We start from the raw sequence: 17824 nt of genomic DNA on the forward strand, positions 1-17824 counted from the left end.
CTGCTCCAGCGGGATGGCGTTTGCTCCTTGGTGACAACACAAGCCCTCCTTTGCCCCTTTGAGCTCCCTTTGGTGCCACCTTGGGGCTCAGGGGCTGTCACCGACCCACAGTAAAAGAAAGTGGGCAGCCCTGGGGTTGCCACCCACAGGGTGATTGGATGTCCCTTACAGATGCTACATAACCTTGACCCAGTCCCTCCATCTGATCATGGGCGGAGCTCCTGCTGGCCCCGCCGGGACTGGCAAGACCGAGACGACCAAGGACCTGGGCAGAGCCCTGGGCACCATGGTGTACGTCTTCAACTGCTCCGAGCAGATGGACTACAAGGTACCCACCCCACGTCCAGGGGACCTGGAGTCCCCTCCCCCAGGAGGCCGCAGCCAACACTCCCCAAGTGACCGCTGGATGGGTGGACACTGCTGGCTGGCCTCTTGGGCATGACCAGCGTGTCTGGTGGAGGATCCCAGGGTGGACAAGCTGCTGCTGCTGCTGCTAAGTCGCTTCAGTCGTGTCCAACTCTGTGCGACCCCAGAGATGGAACACCCGGCTCCAAACATCCTTCCCTGCTAGGGAGGCAACCCCTCCCAACCTACATCCCAAGCTTGTCCCAGCAACTGGGGGTACCAGAGAGAGTGAGAGCCTCCGAGGGGGCAGGGTGTGGGGGGTGGCCCCTGCGGAGGGGCCAGGTCCCTGCGGTCAAAGGCTTTGTGGCACAGCCACAGTTCTTAAAGGGCCCAGGAAAGAAGACCGTGGAGGTCAGGTCAAAGCAGCCTCTGGTGCGAAGGGTTGGGAGCCACTGAGGTCATGAACATGGCCTCCTGGGGCCTCCCCGCCCCATCCCCATGGGATCCCCACAGTCCAGGAGACCCCATCTTGAGGCTGAGGGTGGGGACAGCTGCCCCCTCTGACGGTGAAGGCCACAGCCCACACCAACCTCCTGGGTTTTAGAGAAGTGAAATCTGAAGCTGGATCCTCCTAGAAGGAATCCTGTGTGTAAACACTGAAGAATCATCCCTTTTATCTTTCAAGGGCCTGAGTCCATCTCCTCCACCTTAGAGGGAAGGCCCCTCCTTGTGTGCTAGTGGAAAATGCCAGGGTGAATTTTACACAAACGGCCTTATCTGAGTCCAGGCAAAGCCTTCAGTGCAGGGAGGACCTGGGCTCTTCCTGGCACCCGGCCCCATGTTGACTCTTCCAGGGAGGGGACGGCCTGCCTCTAGCCTCCCGGGGACCCCAAAGTTCCCAAGCCTGACCCCCAACCTGGGCAGGAGCTGACAGGGCAAGCGGGGGCCCCTGGCAGGACTCCCCAGTGCCCACTTCTCCCCGCCACCTTTCCTAGTCCTGCGGAAACATCTACAAGGGCCTGGCCCAGACCGGAGCCTGGGGCTGCTTTGACGAGTTTAATCGGATCTCTGTGGAGGTCTTGTCCGTGATTGCTGTACAGGTAGGGCCCCCGTGCGGCCTCTGGGTCACCTTCGGGAACTCGCTGCCCTCCCGCATCGGGGCTCGTCAGCTTCCCGGTATGGTCAGGTCAGCCTGAGTGGGGGTATGGCACAGAGGTGAGCGGGACCCCAGCCCTGTCCTTCGGGGGCCCGCAGTCTGGTGGGGCACACAGAAGGGTCAGACACAGCAAACTTGTCACTGAATGCAGATTGGGGGATAGTCAGTTTTGCCTAGGGTCCAGGACAGAGGGCTTCGTTTCAGTTCCCAATGGAGCTGGGCATTGAAGTATGCATAGGAGCTTGTCCATTAGACAAGAGTGCTGGGAGAAAGGGAGGAAGTGTGCCCAGGTATTTGGGGAATACCCGTGATGGAGTGCAGGACTGCCTGGTTCTGGGCTCTATTTAAACTCTCCATGCCTCCATTGTCTAATCTGTAGAATGCGTTTGCTGGCAGGATTAGGGGTGAGTGCAGGTAGCTGGCCTCCTCCACTGCTGTTTCCCTCTTGGTGTAGACAAAGAACTATCCCCAAGCCCTGAGACCAGAGGCCAGTAAGGCAAAAGGAAGATGGGGCAGTCAGCACCCCTGGACTCTCTGGCAGTGCTGACTGCTGCTTTGGGGACCCCTCAACCCCCGAAGTCGGTGCACAGACCCTGGGAAAATTGTGCAGAGCTCTGTGAACTGAAGTGGAGGAGCAAGAACTGGAATAGAACATCAGGAGACGCTCCACGTGGTGGGGGGTGGGGCGGGGGGGGTCCCACCTCCAGGCCCCCCCTCCAGGCCCCGCCCTGTTGGGGTGTGAGCTGCACGCACCGCAGACCAGTCTGGCAGGAAAATCCTGGACTTTGCTTGGGAGCCCCAGACTCGGAGCAGGTCTTAACTGTGGGAACAGGGCGCCCTCCAGTGGGGGCTTGGAGGTTTGCAGCTGCTCAACGGGCACTAAGGGTCAAAGGCAGAGCTAGTAGTCCCAGAATTCAGATTTCACCCAATGCCGAGTATCTGATGTGGGGATGGCTACCAATCAGCCCTCCCACGGGTCACTGCTGGAGCAGGAACAGACTCACAAAATGGCTAGGGGGCGGAACGTCACTCGATAACGAGGATTAGCCTTGACCTGGAGGAACCCCCAGGGTGTCTCGCTGAGTGACCAAAGCCCATCTGAGATTACATACTGTACCATCCTACTTACTAAGGTTCATGAAAGAGAGAATCACAGAAATGGGAGCAGATGACTGATTGTAGGGGGTCAGGGGAGGGTGGGGTGGCAGAGGGGTGGGGGTGGCTGTCAAGGGTGACTCCACCTGAGGTCACGGAAATGTCCGTCATCTCCAGGTCGCTGTCCTGGTGGTGATGCCACACCGCGGTCACCACTGGGGGGCGCCGGGGAGGGACCCATGGGATCCCCTCTTTCTTTCTTAACAACTGCACATGAATCTACAATTGTATCAAAGTTTAATTAAAAAAAAAAAAGATCAGGACAGTCCTCTGCAAATTCACAGCCATTCACACGCTTTAGCACAAACGAAGCTCCATCCAGCCCATCAGAGTTAGCTATTCCCGCATGAACCCATCTATGTACCAACTGTTTAGGTAAAATGTGTCCAAGATGCAATTCGGGCCAAGAAGAAAACGTTTAATTTCCTGGGAGAGATGATAAGCCTCATCCCCACCGTCGGCATCTTCATCACCATGAACCCGGGGTATGCCGGGCGCACGGAGCTGCCAGAGAACTTAAAGGCCTTGTTCAGGTGTGCGGCGGGGGCAAGGCCCAGGAGAGCGGCTGTGGAGGGCTGGGTCAACCCAGAGGGGGCTAGGGGAGGCAGGGATGGGAAACAAGGCCTGGGTGAGAGGGGCAACCTGGCCAGGACCTCTGTAAGGAGCAGACAGTGTCTTCCCACTCTTTGACTCCCAGGGGGTGGAGAGGAAGGTCCCATTTTAGGCATAAGCTGCCCACGGGTCAGGAAGATCCCCTGGAGAAGGAAATGGCAACCCACTCCCATATTTTTGCCCGGGAAATCCTATGGACTTTGGAGCCTGATGGGCTACAGTCGTGGGGTCACAAAGAGTCGGACACGACTGAGAGACTGAGCATGCACACAGCCAATCGGTACAAGGTGGTGGGCAGAGGCAGCGCTGAGGTGGCTCTCAGAGGATTTGAGTAAAGGGGGGCAGGGCCCGGAGATACCCCTGTGCAGAGCAAGGGGGCAACAGTGAAGACAGGAGGGGAGCCGAGGGGAGGGGAGGGGGTCTGGGAAGCTGCTCTGCACCTAGAGTCTCTGCCAGTAAGGCTGTGGTCCTCCTGGAAGGTGGTGAGCTCATGAGGGGCAGGTGGGGGCAGGCATGGAGGAGGGGGAGAAGCCAAGACAGACCCCCCCGGACCCCTCAGGCCCTGTGCCATGGTGGTTCCCGACTTTGAACTGATATGCGAGATCATGCTGGTGGCCGAGGGCTTTCTGGAAGCCCGCCTTCTGGCCAGGAAGTTCATCACACTCTACACCTTGTGCAAAGAGCTGCTGTCAAAGCAGGTGTGTGACTGTCTGGGGGCCCACGGAGCCAGGGGCGGGAGGGATGACAAATGCAGCCGGCCTGGGCTGCCTCCCAGACGGCCTGGCGAAGCCCCCCAGCCTCGGTCCTGGCACGTCAGGTGGCACGCTCATGCCCACCCGCAGGATCACTACGACTGGGGCCTGCGAGCCATCAAGTCTGTGCTGGTGGTGGCCGGCTCCCTGAAGAGGGGCGACCCCAGCCGGGCAGAGGACCAGGTGCTGATGCGGGCGCTCAGGGACTTCAATATCCCCAAGATCGTCACCGACGACCTGCCCGTGTTCATGGGGCTCATCGGGGACCTCTTCCCCGCCCTGGATGTGCCTCGGAAACGGGACCTGAATTTTGAGAAGGTGGGTATGGCTGGGGTCCCACCAGCGCCTCCTTGCTGCCGAGGACCTCACTTTCCACCATCTAAGTGGCAGGTACCACATGGGGGTGATGCCCGTGCCTGCCAGCAGGCAATGGCCACGCATGCATGTCTCCGTCTGCCCTGAGGAATGTCCCGAAGCCACAGGCTGCCTCTCCAGCCCCTTTCTCAATACTGGAGGGTCAGGAGAAGCAGCAGAAGGGGCTTCAGACAAACCTATCCCCCGCATGGGGGTCTTAGTAGCACCCATGGCAGAGCACCTGGACACCCCCATGGGCAGGGCTGCTGTTCCCTTCTGGTCTCTTCCCTGGCGGGGGTTTCCCAGTCCTGCCCGGCGGGCCCAGCACCCCGTCCTGCCCCCCCCACCCAGGTCATCAAGCAGAGCATCGTGGAGCTGCAGCTGCAGGCAGAGGACGGCTTCGTGCTGAAGGTGGTGCAGCTGGAGGAGCTGCTACAGGTCCGGCACTCGGTGTTTGTCATCGGGAACGCGGGCAGCGGCAAGTCCCAGGTAGGCGCCTGCCTGGGACCTGGCCCAGGGCACCCCGGGCCCCCGCAGAGCATCATGGGCTGGGAAGGGAGCTGTGCCGGGTGACAGGGACAGCCGAGGAGGCCCAGAGTGGCTGGGGACCCTGGTCCCCCCTTGAGACCCTTCTCCTGGGCCTCCTCTCCTTCCGTCCCTTCCCCCTTGATGGTCATCCACCTGCCTGCAGCCAGTCCCCACCCTCCTGCCCCCTGCCATCGCCTGGGGCACAGTGGGAAGCAGAGGGTGGCGGCCAGCATTACCGATACCCATAACATCGGAAAATTCTAAACCAGCCGAGTGCTCAGCTAGACACCCACAGGATGGACAATTATGCTATTATTAAAGATCATCTCCAAAGACTGTGTAACATGAGGGCTGCTCACTTCAAGTTATTTTTAAAAAGCAGAAACTGTATGAGCCAGTTCTCTAAAAAGGAATGTATGTATGTGTGTGTATCTACACACATATCCACGTGAACCTCCTCAAATGTCCTTAAAAACTCTTCTCTCGGTGGAAGAGCTGCAGGTAATTTTTCCCAGCGAGCACACATAACTTGTATTATCAGGAACAGTGGGAATTTTCCCGGGCTTTGGCACAGCAGCTGTCCGCTGTGCACAGAGGAGCGGTCACAGGGCGCCTGGCGTGGCCCTGGGTATTGTCTGGGGGACGCAAACGCACCTGCGTGTCTCCAGGGCAAAGCAGGCCAAGGCCGGGCTTCTGCCCGTGGGTCTTCAAAGGCCCTGTGAGCTTGCACGGGGGCCCTGGCGCGGGGTTTGGGCCTGGGGCGCGGCCCCTGAGCCCCGCGTGGGTGGCCCCTCCTTGGTGCAGGTGCTCAGGTCTCTGAACAAGACCTACCAGAACCTGAAGAGGAAGCCGGTGGCCGTGGACCTGGACCCCAAGGCCGTCACCTGTGACGAACTCTTTGGCATCATCAACCCGGCGACCAGGGAGTGGAAAGATGGTAACAGAGCAGGACCCCCGTGGGACCAAGGGGACCAGGGGTCGGAGCCGGCGTCCTAGGCCTGGGTCCGCGGCCCGCCGATTTTGTTGTGGATGCTCAGCCGGGCTCCGTGCAGTGAACCCGTGGCCAGGCCCCCGAGGGAGACCCTCGGCAGGTCCAGCTGGGGCAGGGGCCTGTGCATACACACGGGGCATCCTGATGGCACTCACGGAGAGCAGGGAGATCACAGAGGGCAGCCGGCTCACTCCACCAGGTGGGGGAAGTGGGGAAGCCACGGACACGTGAGCATCAGCACAGCGGCCCCGAGCGGGGCCACCACACTGTGGTCCATGGAGCAGGGCGGGGCCCGGAAACACAGGCCGGAGCCTCGGGGGCTGGGAACGCTGCTTCCCTGGAGGAGGGCCTTGACGAGGTCTGTGCTTTATAAAAAGAACCCAGGACACTGGAGAAAGGACAAATGAGGGGCTGGAGGAGAGAGAGGGGCCCCAGGGGGAGGAAGGGGCTCTGGAGCGGATGGAAGGAGGGGTGCCTGCTTCCTGGGGGCTCCCCCACCCTACCTGAGCTTCCATCACCCGCTTCCCGGGCCGGGCTGGGGCTCTGCTCCAGTCTCCCCCCTGCAAGGGTCCTTTGCCCCTCACCCTGCTTTCTCTTCGTGACACTGTATGTGTTTCTGTGTGTGTATCTTGTGTTTCCCCCACCCCCCTCCACTGGAATGCAAGTTCTGTGGGGTGGGCAGGGGACTGTGGCTGTCCCCAAGCCCCCTGCTCTGAGTCTGAAACTTGAGGAGCACTCAGCAAACCTTTACTGACAGAAGGAAGAAAGGTGGGGAGTGAGGAGTGAGGGGGTGGGGTACTGGTTGGGGTCGTGGCGCTCCACATAGGGCTGTCGAATCTGAGGATGGACCAGACTTGCGGGGGGTGTTGTGGGGCAGGGTCAGGGGTGGAGGCATCAAGGAGGGGGGCCTTGGGGTCAAGAGAAGGGCAGGAAGTGAGCCAGGTCCCCTCCCGTCTGAGCGTCCACTGTCCCTCTGGGGAAGGGCACTGGCCACCTTTGAGAGAGAGGCCAGGGTTGGCTGGGCGGGCGCGGGAGGGGGCAGGCTGGGTCTCAGCCCGGGGGGTGCCCGGAGTGCTGTCAGCGCCCCCACGGAGCGAGTGCTGCCCAGAGCCAGGCCTGAGCAGCCCTGCCGCCCGCAGGCCTCTTCTCCACCATCATGCGGGACCTGGCCAACATCACTCACGACGGCCCCAAGTGGATCGTGCTGGATGGAGACATAGACCCCATGTGGATCGAGTCCCTCAACACCGTCATGGACGACAACAAGGTGCGAGGGGCCCGCGACCCCGGAGCCAAGCCCCCAGAACCACAGTGACGAGGGGCAGGGGAGCATGTGGGATTCAACACACGTCTCGCCCGCCTCACTCAGCACACAGGGCCCGCTGTGGATGGGGACTGAGGAGGGGGCCTGTCTGGAGCTCTGCACAAAGTGTGATAGACGGTGAGGGGCTGGGGGAAGCCCCCATCCCGAGGCACACTCCTTGCAGGACGTAGGCCCACTGAGCCCAAGCCAGCTCAGATGCTCTCTGGGGAGCATGGGTGAAGGGTGCAGGCACGGGGAGCGTTCCTACCTGACCACGTGGTGGGTGGCACCACGTAGGAGGGGAAGCTAATATCTTGGAAGGTGCAGACGACATCAAGAATCGTCTAAAAGCAGCTTAAGAACATGATTCTCAATCGGGTGGAGGAGGGAACCCCAGTGTTCCCCAGGAAAGGGAGGAGGAGTCCTGGTTTGATAAGGCAAATTTAACCCCAGAGTGAAGTCCTACGTGGTCCATGCACGTCTGGGTGCTCTCCATGGCCCTGGGGTGGGAGGGCGTGCTGACATCTGGGACGGCAGAGAGATGCTGGGTTAGGGAAGCGGTTTGTGGCTGGCAGGGTGCAGAGGGTGTCTCTGGCCCCCCCCTCCTCTGAGATGGGTCCTGTGGCCGCCTCGGGACGAGGGCGCTCTTGCAGCTGAAACCCACAGGCCCGCATCCGTCTCCAGGTCCTCACCCTGGCCAGCAACGAGCGGATCCCCCTGAACCGCACCATGCGGCTGGTGTTTGAGATCAGCCACCTGAGGACAGCCACACCGGCCACCGTCTCCAGAGCCGGCATCCTGTACATCAACCCTGCCGATCTGGGCTGGAACCCGTGAGTTGGGCTTTTGTTCTCCTTCAAACTATGCAGAGAAAAAGGGAAGGGTGGTGGTATTTCAGTGTTGCCTGGGCACGCATTCATCCACTCGTTTATTCATTCATACGGTAAGCGCTGTGTGCCAGGCCCTCCTCGGGCAGCATGGTCCCTGCAATGCGAGGATGCAGGAGAGACATGTGAATAAGTGATGACATGCCCAGGGACTGCATCATGCCGGCTGATGAAGCAAATGGAAAGGGAGGGCCTGGGCCTGTCATGGAGACAGGAAGTCTTCCTAGGGGAGCTAGAGTTTGGGCTGACCCCCCGCCCCCCCACAGAGGAGAAGGAGCTTTCCGAGTGGAAAGAGTTTCAGGTGAGAACCAACATTTAAGGCACATCAGAGCAAGAGTGTGAGGTTCCCAGGGACGGGTAGCAGTCTGGTGTTGGCGGATGGACCGTGAAGCATCAAGATGCTCTTGGCAGGAAGGGACCGGCCCTGGACCAGCCTAGGGGCTGGCACAGGGGCCCTCTCTGATGTGGAGGGAAGAGTTCATGCCAGCAGATGACAGGTGGCCACTGGGGATGGGGAGGAGGGGTGGATGTGAGAAACGTTTGAAATCGTGAGAAAAGGAAGGCTTGGCGTTGAAGTTGGAGGTACATTTTCGCTCTTGGACCCATGGCTAGCCATTTACATGCCAGGACATCCTGCACAGTCTTACGTAGAAACCCCGGTGCAGCGTTCCAGGACTGACAGGCTCGCGAGAAACACCGTGGCTGCTCTCGTTCAGCCATCCATCCATCCACGCCTTCAACCAGTGCTTCCTGTGAGCCTGCCGCGTGTCTGACCCTAGGCTGCTCCGTGCGGGGGAAACTGGGTCTCCAGTGATAAGACATGTGGGGAGGAAGCGCTTCCAGAAGGAACAGGTGGAAGGTGGCCTCCCGCACACCCAGGGAGGAATAAGCCTCAGGAGGGGAGGCAGGGTCGACAGGGTCGCGTCCGGAGCATCAAGGAGCCAAGGACAGAAAGTTGCCGCTGGATTTTGGCAGCTGGGAGCTGACCGCTAACTCAGGCAGAACAGATTTCTGGCATGACAGAACCAGAAGCCAGGTGGCAATTCGAGGAGCAGGAACTGGGAGGAAACCCTTGAAAGGAGGGTCTTTCTGGAAATGAGTCTTGAAGCAGCTGGGAAAGATAAGCGCTGCGGAGCAGAGGCGGGAGGGTTTCCAGGTGCAGGCGAGTTAGGGGGAGCCGGGGAGGCGGAGAGTTGGTGCTCTGTGTGCCTCTCTGGTGGGAAGTGAGCCCAGCTCCCCACACAGCAAGGCCGGGGCTGGAGGGGTGCTCAAGCGCCGTGGCCTGGCAGGGGTGGGACTGGAGCTGGCCTGACTCACAGGGCCCCGGGGGCCGCCGAGACCCGGCACCACTGTGCCGTCTTCTTCAGCATCACCTGTTCGCCCTCTTTTCTGGTGTCCTGTGGCCGCCATGACCAAGGACCACAAACCAGGCAGCTTCAGACAGTGGAGGGTTATCCTCTTCTGCTTCTGGAGGCCAGAGATCTGAAACCAGGCATTGGGAGGGTTGGTTCCTTCTAGAAACTCTGGGGGGGACTTCTTCCCCCAGCTTCTAGTGTTGCCGGCAATGCTTGGCTGGTAGATGGAGGTGGCCACTTTCTGAATCTCAGGTGGCCCCCGCCCCGCACACACCTGTGTGTCATCATTTCCCTTCTTATAAGGGCCAGGCAGTGGGTCAGGGCCCACCCTCATCCGTGATGTTTCGACCTCGAGATCCTGAATGATTTCATCCGCAAGCACCCTTTTCCCAAATGAGGCCACATTCACAGACCGCAGGGGGACATGTCTTCTGAGGGGCCGCCAACTCTTCCCACGTCACATGTCTGGATCTTTCCAGGGTGGGCAGCAGACAAGGCAAGAGAACTGGAACAAAGTCCGAGCAGGAGCCGCTAAGATGCAGGGGGACAGGAAGAAGCTGACAGGGCCGAGGGGTGCCCAGGGGGACACCCAGCAGGGGCGGGGAGGAAAGAGCCAGAAGACCAGCAGGGGTGGGCAGAGGAGGGGCACTGAGTGGTCTGAAGGAGACGCGCCCTTCGGCCGGGAGTGGTCCTTGGGGCTCCAGAGGAATGACCAGGAGACTCTGAGTGGCTCCTTGGGGACCAAGAGGAAACCTGGGTTTTGCTGGAGAGAAGTGGAGAGGCTAAGAGCCAGCTCAGGGCACCCCCAGCCAGCCCCAGAGGAAGAGCAGCGCTCCCGCAGGGGCAGCCATCCCGGACGGGGACGTGAAGCACAGTCCAAGGGTCCCATGGCCTCCGGGGACAGGACAGGTGCCCACAGGGGAGCCTCTTGGCCTCTTGGTGTTATATATCTGAGCTGGCTTTTCAGATCAAAGCCAGCACACACATTTGCATGCACTAAATGTCTCTAACAAGGCAAAATTTAAAATTTGATATATCCGCCTGCAAGATAGAAGCAAATGCGGCAGTCTATGTATAGATTTGCAAATTGGTCTCCGTTCTGAAGACCTAGTGTACCTGGAATTCAGTTCTTAACTGCACGTGTTTGCTTGCCTGTGTCTGCTTGTCAAGCGTTTGAAAATCGTCTCTGTTACCTAGTTAACCCAGGGGCAACAGGGCAGAGGTTTTGAACTCTTGGTTCCCTCATCTGCTGGGGATGTAGTGAGACTCGGAGCTTCCAGAACACGCACTCACTTGCAGAAAGGCGTGTCTGCAGAGGGCAGGCAAGCTGCGTTGGGTAATGTGAGCCTCCTGCTTATGCTCTGGGCATCCTGGAAATGACAGCTCACTGAGCTCATCGGCCAGCACTCTCTACGCTTTTAGCAGGCGCCTATTTAGCATTTACTGTGGACCAGGCCCTGTCCTCTGAGCCTTAAAAATATCAACCCAGGTAGTCCTTCCAAATGGGAGTTATCATCATCACTCTCATTTACGGATGAGAAACCTGAAACCCAGACGTGTTGAGTAACTTACCCGAGGCTACCGCTGGCCACACAAGAGCCCATTCAAGTCGGGCACTCAGACTCTAGAATCCACACCCCGCACTGCCGTGGTGGACCGCCTCTGTGCAACCCACTCCAGGCGACGTGGCTTCCCAGGAACGCCTGTTGTATTGGTTTGGACTCTTCCACTAAAAGCATCAACTGGCTCAATTCACCAGGCATGCTTCAGGCATGGCTGGATCCAGGAGTCCAGATAATAACACGATGTATCCCTGCTCCTCTCCTTTTCTTCCCTTCCCACCCCCTCCCTGTCTGTCCCCCAGATGATGTTATGAATCCTTTCCTCCCCTCTCCTCCTATATGCAGCCCTACTGTCCTCAGTATCGGCCACATCTGAGGGTAGGAAGCGTGGCTCCTAGTTGTTCTAGGTGGGCAGCACCCCACAGCTAGAATCCCGGGGAAAGAGCACGCCCTCATCAGATCCTCTGAAGGTCTCGGGACCGGCCCTGTCACCAGGCAGGAGCACCAGTGGAAGCCTTCAGCAAGGGGAGGGTCACCAGAGGGACCCCGCCCGGTGGCCTGGTCCTTCAGCACCTTCCCGCCTTCCCCAGGGTGGTGAGCAGCTGGATCGAGAGGCGCAAGGTGCAGTCAGAGAAGGCCAACCTGATGATACTCTTCGACAAGTACCTGCCCACCTGCCTGGACAAGCTCCGCTTCGGGTTTAAGAAGATCACGCCGGTGCCTGAGATCACCATCATCCAGACGATCCTCTACCTGCTGGAGTGCCTCCTAACCGAGAAGAACGCGCCGCCCGACTCCGCCAAGGAGCTCTATGAGCTCTACTTCGTGTTCGCCTGCTTCTGGGCCTTCGGGGGGGCCATGTTCCAGGACCAGGTGAGCAGCCGGCCGCCCGGGCGCAGTCTCCCGGCATCCCTCCAGGCGGGGCCCTTTCTGAGCCTCATTTTTGTCTCCCAACAGCTTGTAGATTATCGGGTCGAGTTCAGCAGGTGGTGGATCAACGAATTTAAGACGATCAAGTTCCCCTCTCAGGGGACGGTCTTCGACTACTACATAGACCCTGACACCAAGAAGTTCCTGCCATGGACAGACAAAGTGCCCGCCTTCGAGCTGGACCCCGACGTCCCGCTGCAGGTAAACGGCCCCAAACGGCCCAGAACAGTGACGATGGACGACGACTGAGGAGCGGGACCCAGAGTCCCACCCCATGCTTCTCATCGGGACGTCCAGTGGCAAACAGTTTCCATCAGTAGGACCTTTTCCGTGAGACTGGGGGATTTAATGCACTGCCCAGGTCTGTAGGTTTGTCCGGAGGTGGGACCTGGAGACCTGGGTCTGTCTGAGGTCATGGCTCCTCCCCCGACATCTTCGCGCCCCTCTCTGCCCCCGACCAGGCCTCACTGGTGCACACCACAGAAACCATCCGCATCCGCTACTTCATGGACCTGCTCATGGAGAAGTCGTGGCCAGTCATGCTGGTGGGGAACGCGGGGACAGGCAAGTCGGTGCTAATGGGGGACAAGCTGGACAGCCTGAGCACAGACGACTACCTGGTGCAGGCCGTGCCCTTCAACTTCTACACGACCTCGGCCATGCTGCAGGGTACGGTCGAGGACGAGCCCAGGTGCTCACTGCCTGGCCTGGTCACACCCGGTCACTCTTGTCTGACGTGCTGCCCCCCGATCCCACCACGAGTTGCCCCATCCCTTCTCACCACAGCCCTGGGAGCTCACCAGCTGCCTCTCCACTTCCCACGCTCCCCACCCACTGGTCTCTGTCCCCATAGTGGGGGTACCAGATCCCACAGGGAGCTCACAGCCAGTCTCGGGTGGCCCAAGGTCAATGGGACACAAGTTTCCTGCACTCCTGCCTGGGACCCGTGGTGCCCACCCCTCTCTCCTTCCTTCCCTGGGTGGCTGGAGTCTAACCCGCCTATCCTCGGTGGCCCCCAGGGCTACCCTTTGGGCCACTGCCTCTGGGATCGACCAGGCACCGTGGGGGCTACCCCATTCCCTTCTCTAGGGGTTCTCGAAAAGCCGCTGGAGAAGAAATCAGGGCGGAACTACGGACCGCCAGGCACCAAGAAGCTGATCTACTTCATCGACGACATGAACATGCCCGAGGTGGACAAGTATGGGACAGTGGCCCCCCACACCCTCATCCGACAGCACATGGACCACGGGCACTGGTAGGCGGGCTGAGGGGTCTGCCACGGGTGGGGAGGCAGGGCTGGGACACAGGAGCGGGCTGACGGGGCTTCAGGCCCGGGGGGTCCGGGGAGGGGGAGAGGTCAAGGCACAGAGGGGTTAGCCAGCCTCCCTGGAGTCCCAGTTGAGCTGAAACGTACACCCAGACCTGCACAATGAGCCACCCTGTTGCCTCCCATTTCAAAAATTTTCTCATTCTCTACAGCATGAAGTCCAGTTGGCCATTTCACATATAATCGATATTTATTGAGGTTTATGGTGGTTCAGACGGTAAAGTGTCTGCCTACACTGCGGGAGACCCGGGTTCTATCTCTGTTTGGGAAGATCTCCTGGAGAAGGAAATGGCAACCCACTCCAGTATTCTCGCCTGGAAAATCCCATGGCCAGAGGAGCCTCTTAGGCTGCAATCCATGGGGTCGCAAAGAGTCGGACACGGCTGAGCGACTTCACTTGCACTTTCTTTCATTCATTTATTTAGCTGCAGCAGGCCTTGTTCCCACGTGCGCGATACTTGATCTTTGTTTTGGCACGTAGGATTTTAGTTGTGCTGTGTGGGATCTAGTTCCCTGACCAGGGGTTGAACCTGGGCCCCCTGCCCTGAGGGTGCAGAGTATTAGCCACTGGACCAGCAGGGAAGTCCCAAGGTGGTTTTTTTGTTTTTTTTTTTTAAACCATAGGCAAGGCATGACCGGGGTGGGTGGGGTGCCGAGGGTGGCTCCTGGGCGCCAGCGGCAGGGCTTGATGCTGGCCTTCCCCACGAAGGTACGACCGACAGAAGCTGACGCTGAAGGACGTCCACAACTGTCAGTACGTGGCGTGCATGAACCCCACGTCCGGGTCCTTCACCATCGACCCCAGACTTCAGGTGGGCAGAAACTGGACTCGTCTTGGTGGGCTGCATGAGTCCGAAGCTCATTTGTCCAGTGAGGACGAGAGCATGGATGTGGGGTGGTAGGGGCGGCAGGCTGGCTTTCCCTGGAGCACGGCCCAGTCTTTTGGATGTCAGCACATTCGTGGGGACGTCGAGAGGCTGCCAGGTTAAGCAAATGAAAATACAGATGCCTGGGCAAATCTGCATTTCAGAAAAACAGCAAATCACGTCCCATACAATGTTTGAGATGTATTTGTACTAAAAAATGTCTGTGTGAAATTTAGACTTAGCAGGATATCCTATACTGCGTCTATAATCGAGGCAGGGCCTCACCCTGAATTACCTTGGACAGACAGAGATCTGATATGTAAACCCAGGCTGCACTGAGACACTCTGTGGCCACTGCCAAGTTGTCCCCGAAGAGCGGGATGTGAATTTGACTGTTTTGAGATGGAATCAGTATCTAAGGGTGGCGGGGGCGGTGGGGGGGGGGGGTCTCACCACATGCAAGGCTTGAGGGAACCTGTCCATTCTGACCATGCCCACAAGACACCAGGAGACAAGGACAGAGTCTGCTCCCCAGGAAGGTGGCCCTGCCCCAAGCTGGTCCCCACGCATGGCCTGACGAGGGTCTCTGGTTGTTCCGGGCAGCGCCACTTCTGCGTGTTTGCGGTGAGCTTCCCGGGCCAGGAAGCCCTCACAAGCATCTACAGCACCATCCTGAGCCAGCACCTGTCCTACCGCTCAGCGCCCTTTGCGGTCCAGAGGATGAGCAGCCACCTGGTGGCCTCCGCCCTGGGTAAGCCGGCCAGCCTCGCCCCCTCTCCTGTCCGTAAGACCCGCTGCGTTATGGGGCCGACGGCAGCTTCATACTCTCCTCTACTAAATATTTTATTTATACTTTCAAATCAATATTTGTTTTCAATGACGCTGTGTTTCAACAGAGGGTATTATGAGATCCAATTGCTCGAGGCGGGAGGTGGAAGATAGGAAATTCTGTATATAGCAATGACTGACACATGAGCAGAGCGGCAAAATCCCTCCCCCTGCAGATTTCTTAAATTGTCACCGTCTCACAGTCCATTTGCTGTAGAGACTATAGCTTAAGCTTTGCACTTCCTGAGGCCATTAAGAGTGCACAAGAATCGATGTGTCTTTTTCCTGGAACAGCCCTGCACCAGAAAGTGACATCAACGTTTCTTCCCACGGCCATTAAGTTTCATTATGTTTTCAACCTCAGGGACCTCTCCAATATTTTCCAGGTACTGCTCTCTCAGCGCTACGTAATGCCACCTTATGGCCAATGCCTAATCCACGGGTGCTCGCCTCCTCTGCCATTCTTGGGAGAGAAAGCAAAGTGCCCTATGGATGGACGAAAGTGATGGAGGAGGATATGATGCGATGATGTTTGTGACAGATGATGATGAGGGTGGTGACCGTGGTGGTGGTGGTAACTATGGTGATGGTACTGATGGTGACCATGGTGATAGTAATGATGGGGATAATGGTAACTATGGTGATGGGGGCGCTGTTGCTGATGGTGGCCATGCTGATAGTGACAATGGTGGTGATGGTTATGGTGGTGCTGGTGATGAGAGGGGTGCTGATAACGTTGGGAGTCATGGTGATGACGATGAGAGTGGTGGTGACGTGATGGTGGGGCTGGTGACAGTGTGTCTTGGTGGTGGTGGTGGTGATGTTTCCTCTTATGGATGGACTGAACTAGCCACTGGGTTTGGCCACTTAGATCCCCATTTCCTCCTCCAAACAACACATAATGCTCAGATATCCCCATTTTTGCAGATGGGGAGTCCAAGGCTCAGGGAGGTTAAGTCACGCCCATCTCCTCCCATCTCAAGTGTCAGCTCAAATGTCGTGCCCCGAGAGGCCCCTCCTCCTCCACACACACCCTGTCCCACCGTCCCCGTGTATGTCACGGCACACATCACAACATGCGATTACCTTGTGATTTGTCTGTCTGGTTCTGTCTCCCCGCTACAAGGGGAGCTCCATGAAGGCAGAGTCTGTCCCGTCATCACTGCACTCCCAGAACCCAGGACAGGGGCTTGGAAAATAAGCACCCATTGAACTTGCCAGGTCACTTGGTTGGCAAAGAGCTGAGCTAGGCCAGGCCGGGCAGGCTGGCTGCAGAGCTTGAGCTTGACGGCCGCCTCGAGGCCTCCCATAGTCGGCTCGCGCCTGAACAGACCCCTTGTCCCTTTCTCCACCATCCACCCCATTAGAGGGGGCAGCCCTTAACCCTGTCTGGTGAAGAGAATCCCCCTCACCATCTCTCAGACCACAGACACTCACTTCAGCCTCCAGGACTTGTGGCCTTGGCAGTCTCTAGTTTCCTGGGCCCCAAGTGGCTACTGTCCCACTCTACCAGATCACTTCCTGGGAAAGCGGCCACTATTCTCGTTTGATCCGTGTGCGGCACTTGGCTTGCCTCTCAACACACCTAAGGATGCTGACCATCCCGCATCTGGGGCAGGGGCTCCTGTTCTCCACCGCAGAGATCCTGAAATTCCCGCTGGACCTCGTCCGCCTCTGGCTGCATGAGGCCGAACGTGTGTACGGCGACAAAATGGTGGACGAGAAGGACCAGGACACGCTGCGCAGGGTCACCATCGCTTCCACCAAGAAGTTCTTTGACGTGAGTCAGGCCACCAGCACGCCCTGCCAAGCCCAGGAGGGTTTGGAGGGGCAGAGAGAGTAGGGGCCCCTGACAATCCTCGCCTCCTTGCAAGGGCCCTGGGATGGGGATGGAAAGGACCATGCTGGGTCCCACGAGATGGCTCTGCCACATGCGCGTGGCCCAAGCGAGGAGGAGAGGCGCTCTCGGCAGGTCAGAAGGTGAAGACCTCTCCCTCCAGCAGCCAGGCAGAGACAGCTCTGCTCGGGGTAACACACTCTGCTGGTAGGTCTGGGGTTTGCATGGTAGAATCATTTTCCTGGACTGGCAGTTCATTCCCAGTGGGACACAGACCAGGGGCTTTTGCCCAGCAGTTTGCAGGGCCCCTGGCAGCATCAGTGTGGGCCCCAGCAGACGTGACCTGGCCTCCTGAGGCCGTCGGGCAAGATGCCAGGGCTGCTGCTTGGGCTCTGTGGGCCCGTGGTGGCCACCAGAGCAGACTCTCCCCTGCCCTGCCCCCATCGACATCTAGGATCTCGGTGATGAGCTCCTATTTGCCAAACCAAACATCTTCTGCCACTTTGCTCACGGGATCGGAGACCCCAAATACCTGCCGGTGACCGACCTGGCTCCGCTGAACAAGCTTCTGGTGGAAGTCCTGGACAGTTACAATGAGGTCAACGCGGTCATGAACCTGGTGAGCCCAGGGGTCAAGTGGGCAGCAGTGGGGCTGGGGCCGGGGGACGAGCGAGGGAGGCGCGTCCTGCCGGTGAGACACCTGGGGTCTCTCCGCCCCGGCTTCTTTTCAGGTGCTTTTCGAGGACGCGGTGGCCCACATCTGCAGGATCAACCGCATCCTGGAGTCCCCGCGGGGTAACGCCCTGCTGGTGGGGGTGGGGGGCAGCGGCAAGCAGAGCCTCTCCCGCCTGGCCGCGTACATCAGCGCCCTGGACGTGTTCCAGATCACCCTCAAGAAGGGCTACGGGATCCCAGACCTCAAGGTGAGGGCATCGCCTCTCAATAAGCCGCCCTTGGCAGGGGGAGGAGGGCGGGGGAGGAGGAGTCTGCCCACTCCCTGAAATGGAGCATCTGACACAGAGACTGGGATGGTCAC

At 58.9% G+C, this 17824-nt stretch overlaps 1 protein-coding gene across 3 annotated transcripts in view; it reads left to right on the top strand.

Moving 5' to 3' along the window:
* The window catches only part of DNAH17 (dynein axonemal heavy chain 17), a 94625-nt gene that overhangs the window by 44365 nt on the left and 32436 nt on the right, over positions 1-17824 (top strand). For all 3 annotated transcript variants that reach the window (XM_070773975.1, XM_019981371.2, XM_070773976.1), the window contains 19 exons: positions 172-328; positions 1341-1445; positions 3032-3189; positions 3828-3966; positions 4111-4338; positions 4726-4863; positions 5707-5839; positions 7033-7160; positions 7881-8029; positions 11591-11873; positions 11958-12131; positions 12392-12599; positions 13020-13185; positions 13967-14069; positions 14727-14874; positions 15246-15337; positions 16570-16731; positions 17243-17407; positions 17520-17711. In XM_070773975.1, the coding sequence (XP_070630076.1) occupies positions 172-328; positions 1341-1445; positions 3032-3189; positions 3828-3966; positions 4111-4338; positions 4726-4863; positions 5707-5839; positions 7033-7160; positions 7881-8029; positions 11591-11873; positions 11958-12131; positions 12392-12599; positions 13020-13185; positions 13967-14069; positions 14727-14874; positions 15246-15337; positions 16570-16731; positions 17243-17407; positions 17520-17711 (3028 nt within the window). The remainder of the gene's footprint in view (positions 1-171; positions 329-1340; positions 1446-3031; positions 3190-3827; positions 3967-4110; positions 4339-4725; positions 4864-5706; positions 5840-7032; positions 7161-7880; positions 8030-11590; positions 11874-11957; positions 12132-12391; positions 12600-13019; positions 13186-13966; positions 14070-14726; positions 14875-15245; positions 15338-16569; positions 16732-17242; positions 17408-17519; positions 17712-17824) is intronic.

Source organism: Bos indicus, chromosome 19 (assembly GCF_029378745.1).
Source record: "Bos indicus isolate NIAB-ARS_2022 breed Sahiwal x Tharparkar chromosome 19, NIAB-ARS_B.indTharparkar_mat_pri_1.0, whole genome shotgun sequence".
Classification (NCBI taxonomy): Eukaryota; Metazoa; Chordata; class Mammalia; order Artiodactyla; family Bovidae; genus Bos; species Bos indicus.